This window comes from Panthera pardus, unplaced genomic scaffold (genome assembly GCF_024362965.1).
Source record: "Panthera pardus isolate Hobbes unplaced genomic scaffold, ASM2436296v1 HiC_scaffold_24, whole genome shotgun sequence".
In the NCBI taxonomy this organism is placed as follows: domain Eukaryota; kingdom Metazoa; phylum Chordata; class Mammalia; order Carnivora; family Felidae; genus Panthera; species Panthera pardus.
This window is the reverse complement of record NW_026526810.1, coordinates 95666308-95693124: the sequence shown is the minus strand read 5'-3', so window position 1 is coordinate 95693124 and position 26817 is coordinate 95666308. Positions and strand designations below refer to the sequence as shown.

General features: G+C 40.6%; 1 protein-coding gene across 1 annotated transcript in view; it reads right to left on the bottom strand.

Annotated features, from left to right (window-relative positions):
- Nucleotides 1-4312: 4312 nt before the first annotated feature.
- The window catches only part of PELI2 (pellino E3 ubiquitin protein ligase family member 2), a 196725-nt gene continuing 174220 nt past the window's right edge, over nt 4313-26817 (bottom strand). The window contains exons 4-6 of the mRNA XM_019451718.2: nt 19976-20173; nt 12493-12681; nt 4313-4979 (exon numbers count right to left, since the gene is read on the bottom strand). Coding sequence (XP_019307263.1) covers nt 4413-4979; nt 12493-12681; nt 19976-20173 — 954 coding nt within the window. The 3' untranslated portion in view covers nt 4313-4412. The remainder of the gene's footprint in view (nt 4980-12492; nt 12682-19975; nt 20174-26817) is intronic.

Below are 26817 nucleotides of genomic sequence, written 5' to 3'. Positions count from 1 at the left end.
AAGGCTTCAAGGTTTACCCATAATCTTTACATTATTAAAAGTAAATGAAGACGGTCACAAAAGTAGCAACATGACAATGAACATGAAGGAAATTAAATTCTCCTGGAAGTTAGATTTAAGTACTGATAGAATTTTTAAAGAAAAAGCATGGATTTTCAAAATCCAACTTAAATAATGTATTGTGTGGAATATAATACAATAAACTCAACTATATGGGATCAACTTGGAAGTTTGAGAAATGCAAAAATCAAGTCTACTTTTGTATCATCTTTGTAGCTGTCTGGGGTTCATCAGGACATTTGATACAGAGTCTGAAGACAACAACTCACAAACATAATGAGATCCGTTTAATAATTTTTGAAGATTTTTCCTGTAAAATGGCTTGTATTTCCACAGGTTACAATAGTGAAGAAATAAACTTTTCAATTTGACATGAAATATAAAAGAACAGTTTTACAAATATATCCATAAAATTTAACTGCTTGTAACACTATACATGGTAAATAGGACCACCCCTTAACTTCTAGACTATTTAATACAGAGAAATGATCTGTCATCTCACCTAAAAAGAAATAATTTCCCTTTCATCAAGTTTACTTTTGTTTAGAAACGGTTAAGTAGGACTGGAAAAATATTTGCTTTTTCCTATCTTCCTCTAGGGCTTTTTCATGAAGGTGAAAACTTGAGAGGATATAAATTTTACTTAAAAAGAAATACTGAACCTTCTTTGTTTTACTAGTTTTGTAATGTTTACATTGTTAAAAAAAAAAAAAAAAAATCCTGGAGTTGTCTCCTTGGCCTTGGGGTCCTAAAGAAATGATAACAGAGCTGTGTTCTATTTTCAGCCCTGGAAGAGGAACGTCATCCCTTCAGCCCATGAAGGCTAAACTAGGGGGCTATAAGATCACCTGCCAAGGGAACAGAGCTGGATCTGGCTTAAAATCAAGGTTGTGTGGTTTGCCTATCAGAAATTCCACTGTTGCAAGGCAAAACTGCCTGAAGCTCACTAGATCGTAGTCAGCATGAACAATGCTGAAATCGCACCTCCTTTCACACAAATCCAAAGCACAGAATAGCTTTTAAAAAGTTGATCAAAATCATAGAACTGCAGCTAACAATTCTTCAACCTAGGAGAAAATTCAGGAGAAAACACACTCCCTTTAAACTTTCAAAGGTGCCCAAATAACAATACTGAGCTCTCCCAAAAGGGGTTTGAGTTTCATGTCAGCAAAAATGAAATAAAGCATGGAAGCTTGATGAAGAAGAGTTCTCGACTTTCCTAATACAGTATATGTAATAACTTAAGGTTTCCCTATTGACACTGGAAATAAATTCTAATACAATCATGCATATGCCAGGTCCTGGCATACTTCTGCATCCAGATTCATTAGTCTCCTTAATGGAGCCCATCATTTTTCCAATGGCTTTCTCCTTTCTTTAAACCCTAACCCTGAAATTCTATAACCAGTTACGTCACGTGGCTTCCCTGAGGCACAAAGGTACCAAACTCTATAATTAACTATTGAGGAATGATAAATATGCTCTCTATATAAAAAGATTTTAATTCTTTTGGGCCACAGTGGGGGGAAAAGAAAAACCCAGAAAGTTTAATACTTACTCTGCAGTGTGAACTGTAGCCCTTTTTGCAAAAAAAAAAAAAAAAAGAACCAAATCAGGGAAATGTTAAGTTGCAGCATGCATGACCTGACAGCACCAATTAATAAAAAAAATCCGACTAGAAAAATATTCAGGGTTGTATCCCATCCATTTTTTTTTTTTTTAATAGTAAACTGACAACTGAAGAAATTTACTATGGGAATACATCACCGGGGCTTCACTTCTAGTGACCTATTCACAAAAGGCATTTTGATCAGGTCAAGATCAGGATAATTCCTAGGTGTACAGCTGGGGGAGCAGGGCTCACTCCTCAAGCGGGCAAGCAAAACAAAAACAGAAGTCATCTCTGTGAAGTTACTTTTTCTGAACTATATTACTCTACTTTGGCGAGCTAGACTTGTATATTCTCACAAACTAAATTGCTCTCATGTCTGGAACAAACTCCTTAGTCCAAGTTATAGGCGAATCTTGCTGGAAGTGGCCAAGCTGAACCTGGCTTCTTTTCCCAGACTTGCCACCTCTCTGCGGTTCCTTAGGCAGAATGGGAGGGGATCTCACTGGGAAGTCAAAGGAGAAGGTGTGAAGAGAGAGTATGTTTCCTGTTAGCCCTTCCAAGAGCTTGGGATTTATTAGCCAAAATTTGACTTCTACTTAGCTATCTCCATTTACTAAAAGTCAAAAGGAACTTTTCACGTTGGAAGATTATCGGGGGGCATGGGTTACATGTAAAACTGCTAGACCCTGAACTGTTGTAGTCCTCGAAACGGAAGATTACAGCAGATCGTAACTTTCTGGAAAATGTTTTTGATAGGAAAAATCCAGCCCTTCTAGATGCAAGGCCATTTACTTTACAAGATGCTTTTAGGGTATCCAGGCTCCTCAAACCACTTTCTAGCCAGAGAGCAAGAAAAGGGACTGTTGCCTCCTTTATCATTTTGTGGAGCCCAAAGAAGCACAAATTAAAGAGACTCTAAGAGAAAGTTAGTCATTGGAGTCTGAGGCTAAAGAAAAAGGCATGTGACACATGAATCTAGGCAATTCCAGCTGTCTGGAGATAGTTTATGACTTACCCTATCAGTAAGAGGGCTGTTGTTGGATTTTTGCATCACTTAAAAATTACCAAAAATGTCTCCTCCCACACAATCACCTCCATTGAAAAGTAAAGCTTTTTTAAAACTGAGCAGCTGAACTTTTTAGATACTAGGTCAAATTACGCGGTAGCAATCAAGAGTAATCCCTTTAAGGAAAAAGACATTCAAGATGTATTAGAACAATTGAAAACGGCAACATATTTACCAGGAGGCAAAACATGGAAAGACGTTCAAGTGTAAATGCAGTCTATTAGAAGCCTATAAATTCTATACCTTTAGAAAGGTTAAAATGTAGCATGAATCTGCAATGGTCAATTTTAGAGGATGTTAGTATAAATAAATACTTGCTCTGTGTGGCAGGAATCTACTTCACATCAGCCAGCTGTGGCAATCCGTCGCCTGTCCTCGAGAACTTTTACGTTCTGGTAGCAGGGATACCGTAGGTACTGAGGACAGAGAATGAGTATCTGAGAATTATTCAAAATGAAATGGAGCTAACAGAAGGGTTGGTGGTGCTCATGTGAAATTCTGATTTAATTATTCCTCAGTAAACACTCATTTGCTCTCTTGAAATCTGGAATTCCAAATTATCCCTGCAGATGTACTGCTTGGTGTTGTATATATCTAATGATCACATTTAAATTTGGTTTGATTTGCAAACATTTTCAAAACTTACAGGGCTCCATAAGCTGCAAGAGAAGGTGACAGATGGCAGTGAGGGAGTGAACAAAAGCCACTGAATCGTGGTGATACGTTGCTTTTAGGCTCTCAGAAGTTTGGCCTTTTTAAGGAAGGAAAAAAAAAACACCTTAGAAAACCCCAACAAGTGGTTTTAAAAAGTAAAATCTTATTTTTAATTACTCCTAAATCTTGAGCAATTCAGTAAGCAAAGGAACTTGATGGTATAGTACCCAGGCCATGCTGACTGCTGCAATTAATAATCACCTTTAGTTTTTAAGAGTTGCTGCATTTTAATCAACCCAACGGTTGTGGCCATACAATCAGGGACAGACCATCTTAAACAGAAGCAACAAAAGGCAGACTAAAAAGTTACGGAAATGTCTTTGAAATGCCAAGGTATTTGATGACAGTACATAAAGTCATCGAATTCCACCCAACTAAAAACAAAAACACACGACAGTATATGAATATTCTTTTCCCCAAAAAAAAATCTGAAAACCCCGGATTTCAAAACCGCCACCTGTGCCTAACATCTCCCCACCGCCACCGCTGTGGGAGCTGGTCAGATTCTAGCCTGTATCAAGTACTCCCAGGCCCTGCATGTCTTTCCGTTCGCACCTACACCACGCAGCATCGAAGGTCGCCCATTTAGAGCCAACTTCTGAATAAATTTCTTCTACATTTGCAAAATAGGATTTTAAAGTCTCATCCAAGTTTACAAAGGAAAACATTGTTTGAAAACCCAAGGTTCAAATAAAAGCATGGCATTTTAAATCCAATTATGACAAAGATTATGGTTTCATCAAGCAGGCTTCAATGACGATGCCGCTTTTTTGAGCATGCAACACACCCGATGCCTTAAATTCCTGGCATGTCTCGTCGCCATGTCCCCCCCCTTCCCCCCCACCAGCCTCAGCCCCCCCTCCCCTTAATAAACAGCATTATAAAAAGGTAAAATCTAGAGTTAGTGGCAAAATCTTCACAGTAACTTGTTAATAAAGTCGTAGATGGCTGTCAAGGGCATCAGTCAACTGGACCTTGGAAAATTAATTTGATGCAGTTCTGTTCCCCAACCAGCTGGGTAGCACAGAAAGGGCAGGCAGCATGAAATGCGTGAGTTCCATGAGGCAACGGAATCTGAGACCAGTATTTTGCAGACTTTTCTGAGCACACGTGTCCACAAGGGGTGAAAGCATGAGTTGGTGGTCCTGCGTCTACATAAAACCCTGCCTCACAGCCGAGCCAGAGAGGCACGTAGGGGCCCACAGTCCTGCACATGGGACACTCTCTCTCATTGGCCTCTGTGTCGCTCCGGTGGCCCCAGTTGTGGTACCCATGCACGTGGCCGCAGCTGAGGTATGCCCAGGGCTGCTTCTCCTCCACCACCTCCTTCCTGTTGATGCTGGGGAAGGCCAAGGTGTTGAGCCCCACGGGACACTGCGGCCGGGCAGCATTGATCTCCTGCCGGAGCGCCTCGATGTGTTTCTGCGTTGGAGTATGGAAAAGGCCGTCTGCTGTTCTCCAGAGAAGGGTGGCCCCGCACAGGTCAATGAGGGAGCCGTCCTGCAGGACGTTGGTCTCACTCTCCACCTAGAACAAGTTTGACAGACATGCCTTTTAAAAGCAAAATTCAGCAAATCACGCTAACGTTCTTTTGCTCTCAAGATAGAAATCATCTTTCAAGGAAACACAGGCAGGCAGCTTACCCCCTGCCTCCCTGAAGAACAAGACTGGGGGGTGGGGGGGGGGTAACCCCTTCCTGGAGCTGGTTTCCTCACTGGAGCACTGGATGGAACACGGATCTGCCATACTCACAAAGCCCTAAAGAGCACACATACACCCAGCTTTACATGTTCAATTACTGTACTGTGGTTATTTAATGAACATCACAAATCTTATAGAGGAAAAGTGAAACTCAGTAAAAGTCAGTAACACTGTTCTTCCTTGATCTCACACAGGACAGGAGATGTCCTACCAGTCCATGCAGTATTGACTGTGAAGATTCGCTGTGACCAGAAGTGATCCAGAAGATGCTTGTGGGCCCTGCGATAATGACTGCAGTGGTCCGGACACTGCCTGGTCACCCTCAGCTTCATACAACCTACTGCCTGTCCTGCATTGCTATGGTTTGGAGAAGCGTTCGCCCTTAGCCTTCATTAAAAAAAAAAAAAAAAAAAAAAAAAAAAAAAAAAAAAGTTTTAAATGTTTATTTTTGCGAGAGAGAATACAAGTGGGGAATGGGCAGAGAGGGAGGGGGCTCTGCACTGACAGCAGCGAACCCCATGCGGGGCTTGAACTCATGAACTGTGAGATCATGACCTGAGCTGCTCAACTGACCGAGCCACCCAGGCGCCCCTAGGTTTCGCTTTTAAAATGGAATGCTAGGCACCTGACGAGAAGCGGCAGACACAGCGGGCGGGAGCCCAACCAGTGACCTCCACGTGCCTGCTGTGCTCTGAGCCCCGTGGGTAATAAAGCTTCTCTCCCGTCCTGAAGACACGTCTTTAGTGGTGGGAGGCAGACACGCTAGAGCCAGGAGCCAGCGAAGGTCAGTACAGCGCTGAAATCGTCGTGCGAGGCCACCTCAGCACACAGGCTAAGAGTGTAGCCTTTGCAGCGCACGGCCTTGGGCTGCACCTTGGCTCGGTCACGCACTAGCTCCAACCTGGGGCGGTGACTTCAGCAGCCTGTGCCTAGATTGCCCCTTCCGTAAAACTGGACAAGGGGATCTTGAGGGTTGAAACAGACCAAGTTCTGAGAACTGGCATGCAGGAAGCACTGTGTACACGTTTGCTACTTTTGCTTTGATGACAGAAGGTCAGAAAGGCTTTTTTGAAAAGGGTTTGCCTGGAGTGGAGATTTGAAAAAGTTGTCAGGACCCAGTGGGCAAAGGCTCAGCAGCACGGGGCACGAGGGAGCAGCAGTTATTCCACAGGCAACCGAGCCCGGCTGGACGAGAGCCTCAGGCTGGCCTCCCGTGCCTGGAGGGCATCAACACCAAGTTTTAAGCGGCTATAAAAGAACAGATCTGCCTTTCCCAAAGGTCACTTCCAGAAGTGTGGAGGATGGGTTGGATGGGTTAAGAACACCGTGGGAGTTCTCTCTCCAGGCCGAGAGGATGGGTGCACCTCAACAAAGACAATCCGTGGCAACAGCCCAGGCAGAGATACTCAACACTGAGGACGTAGCTCCCGGATTAAGAAAGACACGCTTCTGGATCTGGCTTTATTGTCTGCATGGGAGGAGGCTTTCCGGGCACAGGGAATCTAGGAGAAATGGCAGATTTGGGGGAAGGGACAGAAATTCAGTTTTGGGTGTGCAGAAGTGGAGTGTCGTGTGGGGGTCTGCGCGGTGATACACAGGAGGCCTGCGTGACTGAAGAGCTGGCTTAAAGAAGCCGGTCCGGGACTTAACGGCATTGGGGTGAAGCCCTGGGAAGTGGACAAGACTGTCCAGGCAGGGTCTCAGGGAGGGCAGAGAGGCCCAGGGACAGAACCAGGGCTACCCCCAAGCAAGGCAGGGGCAAAGAACCATGAGAAGGGCAGGCAGAGAAATTGTTTGTCATTCTCTGGCTCAAAAGTCTTTGCTGGCTCTCCTCTGCCCTCAGGATCAAGCCCAAACTGAACACATATATTTATAAAAAAACCTAGGAATAAACCTAACCAAAGATGTAAAAGATCTGTACGCTGAAAACTATACAAAACTTATGAAGGAAGTTGAGGAAGACACAAAGAAATAAAAAAACATTCCATGCTCATGGATTGGAAGAATTAATATTGTTAAAATGTCAATACTACCCAAAGCAATCTGCACATTCAATGAAATCCCAATCAGAATTGCACCAACATTGTTCTCAAAGCTAGAACAAAGCTAAGATTTGTATGGAACCACAAAAGACCCTGAATAGCCAAAGTTATGTTGAAAAAGAAAACCAAAGTGGAAGGCATCATGATCCTCAACTTTAGCCTCTACTACAAAGCTGTAATCACCAAGACAGTATGGTGTTGGCACAAGAACAGACACATAGACAAATGGAATAGAATAGAGAGCCCAGAATTGGACCCACAAATGTATGGCCATTTGACAAAGTAGGAAAACAACATCCAATGGAAAAAAGATAGTCTCTTTAGTAAATGGTACTGGGAGAACTGGACAGCAGTATGCAGAAGAATGAAACTGGACCACTTTCTCACACTATCCACAAAAATAAATTCAGAATGGACAAAAGACCTAAATGTGAGATAAGAGACCATCAAAACCCTAGAGGAGAAAATAGGCAATAATCTCTTTGACCTCAGCTGCAGCAATTTCTTGCTAGACATGTCTCCCAAGGCAAGTGAAACAAAAGCAAAAATGAACTACTGAGGCCTCATCAAGACAAAAATCTTCTGCACCGCAAAGGAAACAATCAACAAAAGTAAAAAGCAACTGACAGAATGGGAGAAGATATTTGCAAATGACATATTGGATAAAGGGTTAGCATCCAAAATCTATAAAGAACTTAACCAAACTCAACATCCGAAAAACAAATAATCCAGTGAAGAAATGGGCAGAAGACTGAATAGATACTTTTCCAAAGAAGACATCCAGATGGCCAACAGATGATGAGTGATGTTGAGCATCTTTTCATGTATCAGGGAAATACAAATCAAAATCACATTGAGATACCACCTCCCATCGCTCAGAGTGGCTAAAATTAACAACTCAGGACTACAGATGCTGGCGAGGGTGTGGAGAAACAGGAACCCTCTTGCACTGTTGGTGGAATACAAACTGGTGCAGCCGCTCTGGAAAACAGTGTGGAGGTTCCTCAAAACATTAAAAATATATCTACCCTATGACCCAGCAAGCACTGCTAGGAATTTATCCAAAGATACAGGAGTGCTGATGCATAGGGCACATGTACCCAATGTTTATAGTAGTGTTTTCAACAATAGCCAAATTATGGAAAGAGCCCAAATATCCATCAACTGATGAATGGATAAAGAAGATGTGGTTTGTATATACAATGGAATACTACTTGGCAATGAGAAAGAATGAAATCATGCCATTTGCAGCAACATGGATGGAACTGGAAGGTGTTATGCTAAGTAAAATAAGTCAGAGAAAGAAGACATCCTATGTTTTCACTCATATGTGGAACTTGAGAAACGTAACAGAAGACTATGGGGGAATGGAAGGGGGACAAACAGATTCAAACAGAGAGTGAGGCAAACCATAAGAGACTCTTAAATATAGAGAACAAACAGGGTGGATGGGGTATGGGGGAGGGGGGAAATGGGTGATGGACACGGAGGAGGGCACTTGTTGGGATGAGTACTGGGTATTGTATGTAAGTGATGAATCATGGGAATCTACCCCCACAAACCAAGAGCACACTGTATACACTGTATGTTAGCTAATTTGACAATAAATTATGTATTAAAAAAAATTTTGCTGCAGCTCACTCCCCCCCCCCCCCCCACTGCCCTCCCTCCCCAGTACTGCTTGGTCCCCTCCCCTCTCATAGCCTGGCACGAGGCTCCCTTCCTGTGCTGACCACAGGTAATTCTCAGGGACATCTTATCTAAGTATGTAACCACATCTGAAAGAATAATTCTGATGTGGTTAAGACACTGAGGTTCAGTAGTGGCCACACTGGTGAACAACCCCGTCTTTCCTTCCTACAAAGCAGTTTTTGGTAAACAACATCTTATACATTTTGAGTCCCTGGTCTTTTATTTTCCACATATTCTTGACTCCTCCAAGGATAGAATAGGTTCCTCCTGTCCCTTCTAGTACAAGACTGTGTTCATTACACACAATATGCTAATGACTGGTTGCATTGTCTGTGACCTTCTCCAGATGGGACAACTGGAGGGCAGAGCCCTGGGCATCCTGTTCACTGCTGGATTCCCAGCTCCTACCCCTGCTTTGTCAGAACAGCTACCCAACCATGGACTGCTGTGCAGTCCTGTTCCAATCTGCACTTTGCTCTCTCTGTGATCTGCTAAGGTATGGACCAGCACTATTCCAATTAAATGCACGCGAAGCCAGGCACAGAGAGGTCAAGTCGTTGATTTGAGACTGCAGCACTCCTCAGAGTGGCAATGAGCACCCAGATCTGTGACCGGACTTCAGAACCAGTGATGGAAGGCGGCTGCTCAAACAATAACCGTTATTTTTTGTGGGCTCTCTCTTAACTGTGAACAAAGCGTAGTTTTCTCCAGACTACAGTGTGTAGGAGGGAGCATGGTAAAGACACCCCTGGGCAGAGGCATAGGTTCAGATATTTGTTTCTCAAATTCCACAAAAAGAAAAAAAAGAAAAAAAAAAGGCAAGGAGAAAGCCCAAGGAATCGACACTTACCTTTCAGAAGTAAGACAGTTAAAACTGATCAGTTAGCTAAGTTTAGGGTAGAGAATTCAAATCCCCACCCACTACTTACAAGTTGAGTATCAACTTTTTAAATCCCTGGTTATCTGTAAGTGGGAATGACAACACTGATCCCATGAGGTTGCTCTGAGTAATGCCTAAGAGAGACTTAATATGAAGCACTTCATAAAGCCTGCACGGAACACTATGGTTATTTTCAGATCACCTAAAATTAGGTAAGCAAATGAACTTTGCTGAATTTACTAAATTTTACAGAGCCAATATAGTTTAATAGATCTATATATCTAGTAGAGATCTAGTAGATATCTAGTACACTCATACTTAATAGAGCAATATTATCACTATTGACAAGACTATTGATAGAAAGTTATCAACTAGGTAAAGGAATAGGATACAGATCAAAGCCTATTCACCTACTTATTTGGGGTGGGGGTTTAAGCTCCTGAAAGGGCATCTCCCCCCACATTTAATTGGCTGTGGTGATCAAGGACAAAGCTGGTGTGATGAGAAACCAAGGAAGTTGTTAACACATTGACACATTAAATGCCAAGCAGGATATTAACACAGAACCTTCTACCAGCACTAGTTCCACACTGAAAGCAGGAGGCACCTGCTACTTTTATAATGTTCTGGATTTTTCGCAGATCACTTTATTCTCCACATTTTTGTGTTCAACTGAAAATGGAGAGTACCGTCAGAGACTGTTCTCTAAATCGAATCTCCTGATAGAAACTTTACATCAATACAACAGCCACATGCACAGAAGGAGTCATAAATTGAAACATAAGCTGGAAGAATCAGTGGGTTTTCACCTCAAACTGTTCCCCTGGTTAATCAGAGGGGGTTGGAGGGGAGGCTGGGTCCTTTGATCCCCACAGTGCAAAGTTAGGCTGATGGAAACTCAGAAACCTTTACTGTAGGCCAAGCCAATCGTACATTATCAAACAGTACAGCACGATGTTGGGCAGATCTAAGGGTCTCCTGTAGGGACTAACTTTGAAAATAGTCTAGATTTAGTACAGCTCGTGAATACAAGCTATTTTTGGAGTGGTTTCTTTTCAGTAGCACTGCCACCTTCTCTGGCATACACAGCCTGAGCTGGGTCACTGCACAATCACCAGAGTAGGCAAGAAACCCATCCTATAAATGTGCCCTTGAAGACAGATGTGCCCTACGCGGACTCTGACATACGCTCTGTATTTCCTAGGGAAGCAAATGCTCTGGTGTTAACCACCTCGGGTGAGAGCCAGGTGATGCTCTCCACAAGCTGATACCTAGTGGAGGCCTGGAGTCTAGACCCTCAGTCAGGGAGGACTGAGTTTCAATCCCATCTGCTGCTACCTTCTAACTCTGGTACCCTTCACAATAATTAACCTCCCTATGCCGTACTTTCCTCATCCATAAGAGGGGCACCATCCCACTTCTTTGAATAAAGCTGCTCAGATGTGATGAGTTACGGTCTCTGAAATGTTAACATAGTGCCTGCCCCCAGCAACCATTTACTAACTTCTACTGTGGCCATTATAATGACTGATAACCAGTTCAGCCAACCTAGGTCAGTTTTTGTATAAAGTTATCCAGTGATCAGAAACAAAGTTATCTGGAAGACCTGCTTTCACATTCTGTGCCTTAGTCTCTTGAAAAGTGTTTAAACAGAGATTACTGTATTTGCTTTGGGCTCTCTTAGAAAACGCTTCTCATATTTACTCAGCCAGGATGTTCTAATACTGGGCTTTACTGTAAAATGCAGAAGCTGTACTTGTAGCTCAGTAATGATGTAAAATAGAAATAAAAGTAACAATTCCTTACAAACTAACATGTAGTAGAGACTAGCCAACCAGGCTAGTGAAACAGCAACCCTGCCATCTTCTTTTTCCGTTTTAGTAATACTTGGTTGTCATCTTGCTGAAAAATGCTAGATGACTCTATGTTTTTCTAGGGAGGTGTTCTGAATCAAATATTTGTTCTCTCGTATTCTGGCTTCTACCTAACAATTAATTAAAGGCACTGGAGTAGAAAGTTTACTTAGAAACTTCCAGCACTGTGTCCCACAGGCATGGTAAGATCAGAAACCCAAAGCTTCCCATTTAAGGGTTTAACAATTATTCTCCATAGAAGAAAGGGTTAAAAAACCAACTGCTTTAGGTCATTTGGGATAAGTAGTGATATTTATAGGAAAATATTAACATGTCAGATCAATGCCCTCTATGAATTATTTCAAGTAAAAAGTTTTATGATTTTGGTGAATTATATAGGGAACTATGTATTAATTTCTTACTATGAACTCAAAGGAAAAAAGCTAACTTAATTCTCTTTTAGTTCCAGGAAGTCTAGTAAATACTTCTGTAATTCATAATTTTCACTAATTAGTCTTGGACAGCTCAGGATTTTTCCAAATTAGTAAAGTTTTACACTAAAAATAAGTTTATCTTTCTTTATCGAATTTAAGCAGAATTCTGTGGTGGAGCATATAATGAAAGATATGCTATTAAGGTAGGTGAGGAACAAAAAGGTAATTTTCTTCTACTATGGGAAAAGCTTAATCACTGAAGGAAATAAGCCTTTTTCCCTAGCACTTTCAGGGGCCTGTGGAATTCCCGTTTTCCTGGGTCAATGGAACACAGCCCTGGTACCCCTACAAAGGTTCTGAATTTCAGGGGAGAAAAACGACACTCCTTAGGCTGGGCTTTTGCAGTTTGGTGCATTTTCCAGAGTGAAGACCACTCACCAGCTTTCCCCTCTGCTGGGCCGACCTGGTTTCTCGCAAGGTGTACACATCTCCACAAACAGAGATCTCACGCCAGACCCCAGGCTGGGACTCCTCAGTGAAGCCCCCTCGTGGATGCATCACCAGGACGCCATTTGTAGTGAGCCCGTCCATGTGGCCATCGGGGTTTTTCCATTTTGCTGCCTTTTCCTGGAGAGCATACCACAGAACAGAAAAAGCATGCTAAGATTATGTTCAAAATGAAGGGATTCCAGAATCTTTTAAAAATATCCAGTACGGGCAGAAGGAAGGAAAGTGATGAATTTTCATTTTCTATTTAAAGCTAATAATCAGAAGGATAAAATATGCAATTATTCTGATAACATGAAAGTGCTAAAATGTATGAATGATTTATCACTGGATATACATTATATTCATCTTGGGAGCTTAAAAAAAAAAAAAAAAAGGACCTGAGGCCCGGACCCTTCCCTCAGAGATTCTTTTCTACCCACTGCCCTCACGCCTGGGAGAGTCCAGGAATCTAGACACGTTCTTCAGTTCTATTTGTGCAATCCTTTCGCCTCTTATCTACCAGCACTTTACATGCAATTATTACCTGGGAAGTATACAGAAGAAAGAGGAAAAAACATACAAAAATTTTAAGACTGTTAGTCTGACAAGTTGTGGCTAGTATCTCTTCATAAATATCAATGTTTGGATCCTCAAAGATGTAATGTAAAGACCACCTGATATGATGGCAGGACCAACACTCCTGGATGCTTGTGTCACAGTTACTTCTCTCTTCTTTCTTGGTGACAGAGATAGCTGTTGCAAACATGACTCAGGAGTAAATTCTGAGTTGGATAACCCTCTTGCCAGGGACTGAGCTCTGGCCAATGAGACATAAGTGGGTTTTTAAGAGCCTTCCTGGTAAAGGTCCTTTGTTCTAAAAAGCAAAGGGAAAACAGTCTCCCACTGGCATGGGTCATTCCGTTTTCCTTGCCCCTCAGATGTACAACTAATCAGACATCTGTAACCAAAAAAGAGCATGGCTGTACAGCATCCAGGTCACCTGAAAGAGATCAATACATCTATGCCCGGAAAGTGGGTGCATTGAAACACAGAGGAGGCAGCAGAGAGGAGTTGCTGGGGAGCCAGAAGGCAGCAAAGGCAGTGGCTGGTGGGCAGGCAGGAGGATAGCGTAACCTTTCTGAAAAAGGAGGTGGAGGGTGAAGGAGGTAAGTGGGGGTCTGCCCCATGCATGTTCTGTAGCTGGAAGGACCGAATGTTGTCTCCAAGGAAAGACTGCAGTGAGTGGGAGAAGGGAAATAGGCAAAAAGAATTTCAGGGAAGGGTCTCCTGCTCTTTGCCCCAGGGTTCTGGCTCATGGACTTCTGGGACTCGTTTCATCCCTATCCTAAGTTGAGGATCCTCCTTCCAGGCTGTGGGCACATCAAAGCCCCAAGAGCTAAGTACACACCTTCTCCAACTCTGTGGCACCCCCATTCCTTTTCCCTTGGTGGCACCACCTTCTGGAAAGTGAAAAGAAGGCTCCCAGCTACCAACTTGAACTGTTAGAACCAAAGTAAACAGAACCTTGCCTAAATAGGGTGTTCCTTACTTCAAATGTGAGGACAGAGTCACTTTTAATCAAATACCATTAAAAATCATAGTAATACAGTACTACAAAAAGAAAATGACAATTTTCCAACAAATGAACCCAAAGACATGGAATACCACAATCTAACTGATAAAGAATTCAAAACAGCTGTTATGAAAAAATTTAATGAACTACAAGAAAACTCAGAAAGGCAATGCAATGAGCTCAGAAATAAAATTAACAAACAGAAGGAATACTTTACCAAAGACGCCAAAATTGTAAAAAAAGAACCAAACAAATTTTGGGTTTGAAGAACTCAATAAATGACATGAAGAATGCATTAGAATGCACTGGAAATAGAGCAGATCAGATGGAAGAGAGAATTAGCAAGTTGGAAGGCTGGAATAGAGAAATGCTTCAGATGGAAGAGGAGAGAGAACTAAGATTTAAAGGAAGTGAAGAAACACTACGAAAGCTAGCAAACTCCATTACAAAAGCCCATATATGAATAATGAATTTTCTAGAAGAAGAGAGGGAGAAAAGGACAGGCAGCATATTTAAATAAATAATTCCTGAGAACTTCCAAAAGTTAGGGAAAGAACTGGGTATACAAAGTCCATTAAGCTAACAGAACACCTTATTATCTCAATGCAAGATCTTCTCTAAGACACATTATATTAAAACTATTAAAAGTCAGTGATAAAATTAAAATTTTTAAAAAATATTTATTTTTGAGAGAGACAGAGACAGAATGTGAATGGGTTAGGGTCGGAGAGAGAGGGAGACACAGAATCGGAAGCTGGCTCCAGGTTCCTCACTGTCAGCACAGAGCCTGATGTGGGGCTCGAACTCAAGAGCTGTGAGATCATAACCTGAGCTGAAGTCGGATGCTTGACTGAGACACCCAGGTGCCCCCAACGATAAAATTTTAAAGGCAGCTGGGGGGGGGGGGGGCGGGTAGGAAGAAAAAAAAAAAAAAGACAGTAACCTACAAAGTAATCTCCAGCAGGCTATCAAACTTCTCAGATAAAAACTGCCAGCCAAGAATATTCCACCTAGAAAAGTTATGCTTCAGATATGAAGGAGAATTAAAAGCTTTCCCAGACAAACAAAAGCAGAGGGAGTTCACCACCACTAGACCTGCCTTACAAGAAGTGCTCAAATGAGATTTTCAAGCTGGAATGAAAAGACAGAAATACACAAAACTCTGATCAAGGTGTTAGTCAGAATTATAAAACTGTAACTATTTATAATAGTATATTAACTCCCAATTATAGCATAAAGGTTAAAGGCAAAGGACATTAAAAATACCTATAATAAACAATAAAAATAAATACAGCTACTACAACTTGGTAACCAAATCACAGCATAAAAAGAGATCATCTGTGACATCAAAAATATAAAAGGAAAAAAGTAAAAGGACAGAATCTTCATAGGCAACTGAAGATAAATTGCCATCAGCAGAAAAGGACTGTTTTATCTGTGAGATGTTTTATGTAAACCTCATGATAACCACAAAACAAAAATTTAGAAGAGAGACACAAAACACTAAAAAAAGAGTGGGAGACTGAACGAAAAGCACCATGAAAAACCACCAAGGTATAAAGGTAGGTAGAAACAGAAGGAAAAAGAACAATGGAGAGACAAAATAACCAGCAGGCAAAAGAGAAAATGGCAGTAATAAGTATCAACAATCACACTAAATGTATCAACATATCAACAATCACACTAAATGTAAATGTACTGACTCACCAAAAGGCATAGAGTGGCAGATGGATCTAAAAAAAAAAAAAGACAAAACAAAATACAAAAAACAAAAACCTCCTGCCCTACAGGAGATTCATCTCAGCTTAAAAAAAAAAAAAAATTAATATGAAATTTATTGTCAAATTGGTTTCTATACAACACCCAGTGCTCATCCCAACAGGTGGCTTCCTCAATGCCAATCACTTTCTGCTCCCTCCCACCCCCCATCGACCCTCAGTTTATTCTCAGTTTTGAAGAGTCTCCTATGGTTTGGCTCAAAATGAAAGGATGGAAGATGATATTCCAAGCAAACAGAATACAAAAGAAGGCAGCTATAGCCATACTTATATCAGACAAAATAGATTTAAAGCCAAAAAGGGTAATAAGAAACAAAGTCATAACATAATCACAAAGGGATCAGTACATCAAGAAAATATAATAATTATATGTATGTATGGAAATTATATGTATGTATGTAATGTGTGTGTGTGTGTATATATATATATATATACACACACACACACATCCCCAACATCCAAGTACCAAATTGTATTAAGCAAATAATAACAAATCTAAAAGAGAAATATACAATGTAATAATTGTAGGGACTTCAATACCTCACTATCAACAATGGATAGATTTTTCAGACAGAAAATGAAGAAGGAAACACTGGAATTAAACCACACTTTAGAACAAGGACTTAACAGACATCTACAGAACATCTTATCCCACAGAATATATTTTTCTCAGGTGCATTAGAACAGTCTCCAGGAAAGATATGATAGGCCACAAAACAAATTATAGCAAGTTTAAGAAGACTGAAATCTTATCAACTATCCTCCCTGACTACAATGGTATGAAAGTAGAAAGTTACAATGAGAGGAAACTGAGGAGATCTACAAATAATGTGGAAACTTAACAACCACTGGGTCAAAGAAGAAATCAAAAGGGGAAAAATTATCTTGAGACAATTCAAAATGAAAACACAACATATCAAATATTGTGGGATACAGCAAAAGCAGTTCTGAGAAGTTTATAGCAATAAATATGTATATATGAAATTAGAAAGGTCTTGAACAACCTAACTTTACGCTTCAAGGAACTAGAAACAGAAAAACACAAAAACAGCAAGCTCAAAGTTAGCAGAAGAAAGGACATATGGATCCAAGCAAAATAAATCAAATAGAGACCAGAAAAACAACAGAAGAGATCAACAAAACTAAGAGCTGGTTCTTTGAAAAGAGAAACAAAATTGACAAACCTTTAGCTAAACTCAGTAAAGACTCAAAATTAGAAGACTTTGAGAGAAGACTCAAAATTAGAAATAAAAGAGGAGATATTATACCTGATATTACAGACATACAGAGAATCATGAAAGACTGCTAGAACGTAGAAGAAATGGATACATTTCCAGAAACACACATCCTAGCAAGACTGAATCAGGAAAACTCAGAACATGGGTAAAGAGATTGAATGAGTGTTAAAAAAAAAAAAAAAAAAATCCCAAGAAAATTCCACCACCAGATGGCTTCAACTAGGGAATGCTACCAAACATTTAAAGAAGAATTACTACCAGTCCTCCTCAAACTCTTCCAAAATATTGAGAATGAAGGAACATTTCCAAACTCATTCTATGAAGCCAGCCTTACATTGATAACAAAACCAGATAAGGATACGACAAGAAAATTATAGACCAATGTCCCTGATAAATGTAGATGCAAAAATTCTCAACAAAATATGAACAAATCAAATTCCAGAACACATTAAAAGGATTAGACACCATGACCAAGTGGAATTTACCCGAGATGCGAGGTTCAACAGATGCAAATTAATAAACGTAACACATCACATCACTAAAATGAAAGGTAAAAATCACAAAATCAATTCAATAGACACAGAAAACTTTTAACAAAATACAACATCCCTTCAGAATAAAAACCCTTAACAGGTTGGCTACAGAAGGAACATACCTCAACAGGCCGTATATGACAAACCTACAGCTAAGCATCATACTCAAGAGGGAAAAACTGAAAGTGTATCCTCTAAGGTTGGAAACAAGACAAGGATGCCCACTCTTACCATTTCTGTTCAATACAGTACCAGACGTCCTGGCCAGCGCAATCAGGCAAGATAAAGAAATAAATGGCACACAAACTGGAAAGAAAGTAAAACTGTCACTATTTGCTGATGATATGATCTTATTTATTGACAATCACAAGGAATCTGTCAAAAAGCTATTGGAATTAATGACTTCAGTAAAGTGTCGGGACACCAAACCAACATACAGAAGTAAGTTGCACTCCTTTACACAAATGATGAAGCATCTGAAAAAGGCAAAAAGAAAACTATCCCATTCACAACAACATCAGAAACAAAATACTTAGGAACAAATTTAATCAGGGAAGTGAAGGATCTATGTACGATGAAAAGTACAAAACGTTTTACTGAGCTTTGCTGAAAGAAATTGAAGACACAAATGGAAAGGCACCCCATGTTTATGAATCAGAAGAATAATGTTAAAATGGCCATACCACCCAAATCCATCTACAGAGTCAATGCAATCCCCATCAAAATATTAAAGGAATTCTTCACAGAAATAGAAGCAATAATCCTAAACTCTGTGTGCAACCACAGAAGACCCCAAATAGTCAAAAAATTAAAAATAGAACTACCATATGATCCAGCATTTCCACTTGTAGGCACATACCCACAGGAAATGAAAACAGGATTTCAATGAGATATATGCACTCCCGTGTTTATCTCATTATTCCCAACAGCCATTATTGGAAACCACCCCAACGCCCATCAATGAATGAATGGATAAAAAAAGACACTGTACATATACACAGTAAAATATTATTTACCCATGAGAAAGGAGAATATCCTTCCATTTGCAACAACACAGATGGACCCTGAGCGCATTATGCTAAGCAAGTCAGAGAAAATAAGTACTATAGGATATCATTTATAGGTGGAATCTAAAAAAGTTAAGCCTATGCAAAACAGAGCAAAGTGGTTACCAGGGATGGATGGGGGCAGAGGGACCTGGAGAGAGTGGTAAGATTGATGGTGTTTAAGGGTACAACTTGTAATGAGCAGCAAATTAGCCATTGAGATTTAAGGCACCATAATATGAATATAGACCATATTATTGTACTGTAGTTGTGAATGTGGTAAATATTGCTACATCAGCAAGTATTTTACAACATACAAATGTATCAAAGTAACAGGACTGCACCCCTTACATTTACACAATGGTACGTGTCAAATTTATTCAACTACAAAAAGTAAATAACAAAACAATAAAAAGGGATAAGGATAGAAACTGCCTGTGCCCGCCTCTTCTTCAGCTACAAGTTGTTATGTGGAGGGACGTGTGGAGGGACGTATGGAGTGCAGGAGCCATCTCTCAGCCCTAAGGCTGCCTGAGGAAGCCTGATTTGCACAGGGAGGGAGGGGCAAGACAGAACCAACCTGGTTCCCTGGATGTCACAGAACCACTGAAGCAATCAGCCCTGGAACTGTCTTCCCTGGCACTCCTTGTTACATGAAATAATACATTTTTATTATTGTTTAGGCCATTCCGGATGGTTTTTGTCCTCGCAAAAACATCCCGAATAAAAAAAAAACCCAAAACTATATTAAAACTGAACATTCACCAAAACTTCTGGGTTTGATTTACATAGAAGCCTTATGAAGCCAGAGAAGCCTTATGAAGCCTTAATCTGTTTTGTTCTCTGCAATATCACATCTATGACACATGACCGGGAGCACAGCCAATACCCAATGAAAATTTTTTGAATGAACGAACGTCACTTTTTCCTTTGAACCCTATTTACGTAGATTTGACCATTATTTTTCCCTCTGAAATCACCTCCCTTAAATCTACTAAGAATACATTAAGAACAATGTTAATGTACATTTTTTAAAAAGTAATTACTGTACATACTATAATACAGCAAGTGGAACAAGTATCAAGGAACTTCATTACTTTCAGATTTTTAGTAACAGCCTTACAAAACTCCACCATCTGAAAACCAAAATCTCCAAATGTAACTAGAGGCGTCGTGTCAAGCAGATTTTTGGCCACAATTAACTGTTATAGCTGATAACAATGGGTGTTATTCTTGAAACAATGGGCTTAGTCATAGTACTTACTCCAAGAAATATGTTTTTGGAAGAGTCGAATCCGGCTGCGAATATCCGTGCTGTGTAAGGTTCACTCCTGTCGCAGACGATCCTGCAGGCAAACCTGGATATGGTGCTTTGTGTAATCTGGGCCTCATCATTGTTCTGACTGCCCGAAATTGTGTCTGTAACAACGAAGTCGATAGGGCTTTCTGTTGATCTGCCCACCTAAATAAATCAAATGCACTCATGACTCATTTTGAAAAGTATGTCACCATATTTTGTTCACATGGAATGAGTGTTCAGGATCCTTTTAACATTTATTATCTCTGCTCTGAGGGTAAGAATTTAATGGAAAAAAAAATGTAGTTCTGTTCCTTTTCTTGTTTAAGTGAGATATTATAGTAACCGATCATCAGATTTTAAATATTAAGAGAAAAGCTAAATTTTTTATCTGGGAGAAAAACATGAAGTCTTGCCCCCCAACAGATTGTATTTCTTGGACCAGGTAAAAATATTATTCTAATAGAGAATTATTCTCTCCCTCACCCCTTCTGCCCCTCTACTTCTAGCTGGAAAAAACCAAGATTTTAAAGAAAGCCAAGAAACAAAGGAACTGTTGCCCAGCCACAGGGACTGTTTTCCCTAAGTAAATCCAGTGACTCATGGCTTGGGGCAAGAATAGCCCTAACCCAGACATAGACTAAATGCCTGTTGCCATACTCTCTGTAAATGGGAATGATGTAAAGGGCTATACAAGTCAGCCCAAAGTTTGGGATGTAGTCAAGTGAAATATTTAAAAAGCTGGTCTTAACATTTCAATTTTGGATTGAAAAAAAAATCTCTCTTGGGAAAGTCTAAAAGAGTTGCCAATAATATTATGTTGACTTATTTTCCTTGGTAAATTTAAATGCTTCAGAAAGAATAGATTTCATGAGGAAGATGTTACAGTTCTAGAAAAGGTTTTCATATTCAATAAATCCAAATAAGGGAGGCACCGCTCTGTCCTGGAAACTGGGAAGAGTTAAGTACTTGTTTACAAATAAAAAAATTCTCAAGGGGTGCCTGGGTGGCTCAGTTGGTTAAGTGTCTGACTTTGGCTCAGGTCATGATCTCACTGTTCGTGAATTCAAGCCCCACACTGGGCTCTGTGCTGACAGCTCAGAGCCTGGAGCCTGCTTCAGATTCTGTGTCTCCCTTTCTCTCTGCCTCTCCCCCACTCGTGCTCTGTCTCTCTCTCTCAAAAATAAACTTTAAAAAACATTTTCAAAAATCCTCAAGACAAAATATTAAAATGTTCATGTAATGCTGTTCTATGCATCTCTTAACTAGTACAAAGTGATAAATGTTATATATATGCCAAAGAGACTTTTTAAATTAAAATCATTTATATGTAAATAAATCATTTCTCACTAAAATATGATATTAATGTTCTCTCCTAACACTAGTGACTTTGATTCAGAAGCTGACAAGGGGAGGGACACATGGAACCCCCAGATGTGTACATATAAGCCCCCCTAAAAGTCAATTTCCCAGGTATTTTTATCGTGATCTCAAAATTCTATCTAACACATAAGATGTATTTTTCATCCAAATGAATAAAAGTAAAAAAAAAAAAATTATCTTGCATCATTTAGCTCTGTTGGCTTCCTGGAAAATTATTATTGTATTTCTTTTGTAAATCTCACACATTTTTATGCACAGACTATCTCTATTAAGCCAACAGACAGCATTCATCTATTTTCTGTCTCTCTCTCTCTTTTTTTTTTACAACACTTAATTTCTTGTCCTAATGAAATGTGCCTGGCATAAATGAAACCTCTGGTTTCACTAAAACTCATCAACTTGAATAGATGCATATTGCCTGAATATATGCATTTCAGGTTTAGAAAATATATAACTTGTTTAAAATGCAGCATAAAACCTAAATTAAGAGATATTATAAAACCTTACCATAGAATTCATCTTTCTAAAGTTGAGAGTCTTCCCTCTGCTAGATTCATTTAATTTTTTTTTATGTTTATTTATTTTTGAGAGAATGAGAGACAGAGCATTAGCGGGGGAAGAGCAGAGTAAGAGAGAGAGAGAGAGAGAGAGAGAGAGAGAGAGAGAGAGAGAGAGAGAGAGAGAGAGAATGAATGAATGAATGAATGAATGAGAATCCAAAGCAGGCTCCAGGCTCTGAGCTGTCAGCACAGAGCCTGACGCCAGGCTTGAACTCACAAACCTTGAGATCATGACCCGAGCCAAAGTCAGATGCTTAACTGACTGAGCCACCCAGGTGCCCTGTCTGCTAGATTCATTTAAAAGCTGGGTGTGTAACTCAGAAGCTCTGATTCAGACTGCTCTCTTTCTTTGAGCCTTTTTCTTTTCTTTTTATAAAAGCTATTCTCTTAGCGACTTTCAAGTATACAATACAGTATTATTAACTATAATCACCATGCTGTACATTCGATCCCCAGAACCTATTCATCTTACAGCTGGAAGTTTGTACTATGTGACCAACTTCTCCCTCTTTCCCCCACCCCCTCAGCCCCTGGTAACTACCATTCTAGTCTCTGCCTCCATGGTTTTGATTTTTTTTTTTTTTTTAGATTCCACATATAATTGATATCATACAGTATTTACCTTTAATCTATTTCACTTTAAAAATTTTTTTTAATTAGAAAAGTAAATACTTATTGCAAAATATTCTACAAATACAGAAAAGTATAAACAAGAAAATAAAGGCTACTCTAAACTCAGGAATAAACTTGTACTGTCCAATGAATAACCTTGTCCAATGAAGCTGGGGAGTGAAATGGGGTGAGTTCTACAATTGCCTGGAGCTCTCACAAAGACACGGTCTCTGACATCATTTCTGTTACCTCCATGAAGAGGGCAACGGCTCTTCAAGCTCTGTTGTAAGCTCAAAGCTAAAGCCATGCTCTAGTAGAATGTCACAGGCTTGTCACACACAGCGATTACTCTCTTCTGTAAAGGCCACTGTGATTTCATCCCAATATATTAATGTCTTGATGAATTAACTGAAATGGACTGTAAAACATGACATTTCAACTGGAACATACCGTTACAATCAATTATTTCAAGTCATGATACTTATCTGACTGGTCATGTTTGATTTGTTTATCAATTCACTCCCACTTAAATCTAACCTATAGGGTGCCAGTAAAATTTTATACTTTCGGATACATGTTGCTTTTGCCAGGAAAAAACAAAACAAAACTCTAAGCCACTTTCCTACTGAAAACTCACCCCGTGCGCAAAACTTGGAACCCATCCTTTTGAATACTGGATCAACTCTACATTATCTTAAGGGGAGTCATGTAGACAAGCCAAGATGTTCCTGAATTTCACCTGATAATCGTACAGTGCTGATACTCATAGAGTAACCACAGGGAGAATTTTACTGATACCACAGACAGGGCATCATTCAGCATTTTCAATTTTATATATTTTAGAAAGGTTTGGGTTTGCCTGGTTGTCAGTCGAAGTCAGTACAGGTAAGATGGCATTGAAGAACTTGGAAGGGCCTCCCTCACCCTTCCTGGACCAACGCTACCCATATCCCTGTATCTGTAACCTTATTTTCTGATGTCCCTCCTATGACAAGGATGGAATGTTGCTGCTTCTATCCAAGACCAATCTCTCTACTGATGTTGGCGTCTCCATATTCTTCCCAAGGATTTTGCTCCTGATATTGTCCCCTCTCTCTCCTGAATCTTCAATTTCTCTCTTTATACTAGATCTTGCCATCAGCTACCAAACACATTGTGAAGCTTCTCCAACTCTGTGACTCTGTGGGGGTAAAAGGACCAATTTTTTTTTTTTTAAACAGCAACTTGTCACTGATACTTTTTAAAAGTACAATAAAAATGAGTATTAGAAAAATGATCATCTGCTTGGGTGTTTCAGGTACTATAAAACGTGCCGTAATGGTTTCCAAACTCCTCTCCATGTCCTACTCAGCTCATTCTGTACCATTAACAGACGCTTGGATGCTCAGCTGAGCACACTTTGATTAGCACTGTTCTAGATTAGTCTCTCTCATCTTTAAAAACACATTCCTTCCAGGGCACCTGGATGGCTCAGTTGGTTAAGTGTCCGACTTCGGCTCAGGTCAAGATCTCACAGTTTGTGGGTTCGAGTCCCGCATCGGGCTCTGTGCTGACAGGTTGGAGCCTGGAGCCTGGAGCCTGCTTCGGATTCTGTGTCTCTGTCTCTCTCTCTGTCCCTCCCTCACTTGCATTCTCTCTCTTAAAAATAAATACACATTGGGGCGCCTGGGTGGCTCAGTCGGTTGGGTGTCCGACTTCAGCTCAGGTCATGATCTCGAGGTCCGTGAGTTCGAGCCCCGCGTCGGGCTCTGGGCTGATGGCTCAGTGCCTGGAGCCTGCTTCCGGTTCTGTGTCTCCCTCTCTCTCTGCCCCTCCCCCGTTCACGCTCTGTCTCTCTCTGTCTCAAAAATAAATAAACGTTAAAATAAATAAACATTAACAAAAATTAAAAAACAAAACACATTCGTTCCCCTGCAAGCAGCCTTTAACCTATGGCCCCATCTCTCCAGTTCGGTTAGAGGCAATACTTCTTGAAAAACCTGTCACTAGTTACCACCCTCCCATGTCCTGACTCCTCCCTCACTCAACTTCTCTCAACCCACCCTGTGGAGTTTCTACCTCAGGGCAGTACTGATCGCACTACTGCAGAGCTCAGCCAGCACATCCTGGCACATCTGTACCTGGTATTAGAATAATGCAGCCCGGGGTGCTTTGGTAGCTCAGTTGGTTAAGCGGTCGATGCTTGGTTTCAGTTCAGGTCATGCTGTCGTGGTTTGTGAGACTGAGCCCCCGTGTTGGGCTCTGCATGGAGTGTGGAGCCTGCTTGGGATTCTCTCTCTCCCTCTGCCCCTCCCCGGCTCCCTCGAGTGTCCTTTCTCTCAAAATAAGTAAATAAAAAAAGAAAGAATAAGGAAACCCTACAGGTTAGTTGGTAAATCATCCCCTTCCCTTCTCTTTCTCTTCTCTCCCCAGGTAATCTCGTTAAATCCTACTATTAGCCAAAAGTCCTGATCTTTACCAGAGCTTCAGACTATCATGCCCAATCTCCACTTCGGAATCTAATAAGCATCTCGAAATGTAACATGTTCTAAACAGAGCCTGGATTCTTCTTCAATCCCTAGATGCCCCGCCAACGACTGGTATCCAATTTGCTCAAGCTGAAACTCAGTATCAAAATATTATCCTTGATTGTTTACCTTCCTTCGCAGCCACCTGTCAACACTGCCTCCAAACACAGCTTCCGTCCTTTCATTTCTCCCACCTTAGTTCCAGTTACTGTCAGTTTTTACTAGGATTGCATTGCCTTAGTCCCCAAACTGGTCTCTGTTTTCACACATGTCACCTCCATTCCTTTCGAGAGAGTACTTGAAGATATCTTTAAGAAATATCAATCAGATTGTACCCCTCCCTTGCTTAAAACTCAATTTTTTTACTTGGCCTTAAAGGCCCCACCTCTCCAAGCTCATCTCATTTCACTGTCCTCCTCCTTCATTCTGCTCCTGCTTGGGGCTTTGGCAGCCCCATTCCTCCCCCCTGGAATGCTTATTTGTGGTCTGTTTGCCTCCTCTAGGATGCAGCCTCCATGAGAGGGGAGCCCTGGCTGTCTGTCTTCAGTAACTACAGGAGTATCTGATACATAGCAGGTGCTCAAGAAATGAAACTGATGAATGGAAGATTCTGACAGTCAGCTTGATCTCTGTGAGAGAGACACACAATGCTTTAAGAAATAACTCTCTCTTTTTTTTTTTTTTTTTTTTAAGAGAGACAGCAAGCATGAGCATGTGAAAGCAGGAGAGGGGCAGAGGGAAAGACAGAATCTTAAGCAGGCTCCATACTCGGCACAGGGCCTGAAGCAGGACTCAACACAGGGCTCAATCGCATGACCATGAGATCAGTACCTGAGCCAAAATCAAAAGTCAGACATTCAACCGATGGAGGCACCAAGGCACCCCAAAAAATAACTATTTAAATAGCAAATATTCTTAAACTTTTCTCAACTAGATATATGCTACTTAAACATTGCCATCAAAAAGTACTATAGGGGTGCGTAGGTGGCTCAGTTGGTTAAGCATCCAACTTCAACACAGGTCATGATCTTGCAGTTCGTGGGTTTGAGCCCAGCATCGGGCTCTGTGCTGGCAGCTCAGAGCCTGGAGCCTGCTTTGGATTCTGTGTCTCTCTCTCTCTCATGCCCCTGTCATGCTCTCTCTCTCTCTCAAAAATAAATACGCATTAAAAACAAATAAAAGTACTACAAACCAACTAAATTAAACACCAACCAAACAAAAACCAAAAACATAAGGTATGGCAGCACCCAGGGTCCAAATTATGAAACAGAAATCTTGAGGCCTGGCTGATTTCCTTACCCTGATGGTCAATATGCATTTGGCATCATACTTCCCTTTAGGGACCCTATAAGACATTTCATCACTTCCTTTGATTTCTTTGATAAACATTTAAAAAAAAATATTTTGCTTTCTCAATAGCTACACTATTCCCTCTTTCATTTACTCCTATTCTAGAAAATTACTAAGAAACTGTTGCTATATTAACTCAGACTTTCTTACCCTTAACCCATCTCTTAAATTCAGATATAATTGATATTTTCTTCCTTAGGCAATAATGTTTCCAAGTTCTGAGCCTACTGTCTGTTCCACAGTGGGAAAAGCAGCACAAGGACCTTCTTTGGTTCAGTCTGATGTTCTGCTTTTAAATTCTCAATTAACTTAGAAATCATTTTATAGATAATGGCTACAATGAACAGCCCTCAACACCAAGGTTCAGGCTTGAGAAATAGGAATGCTACAGTGCTTT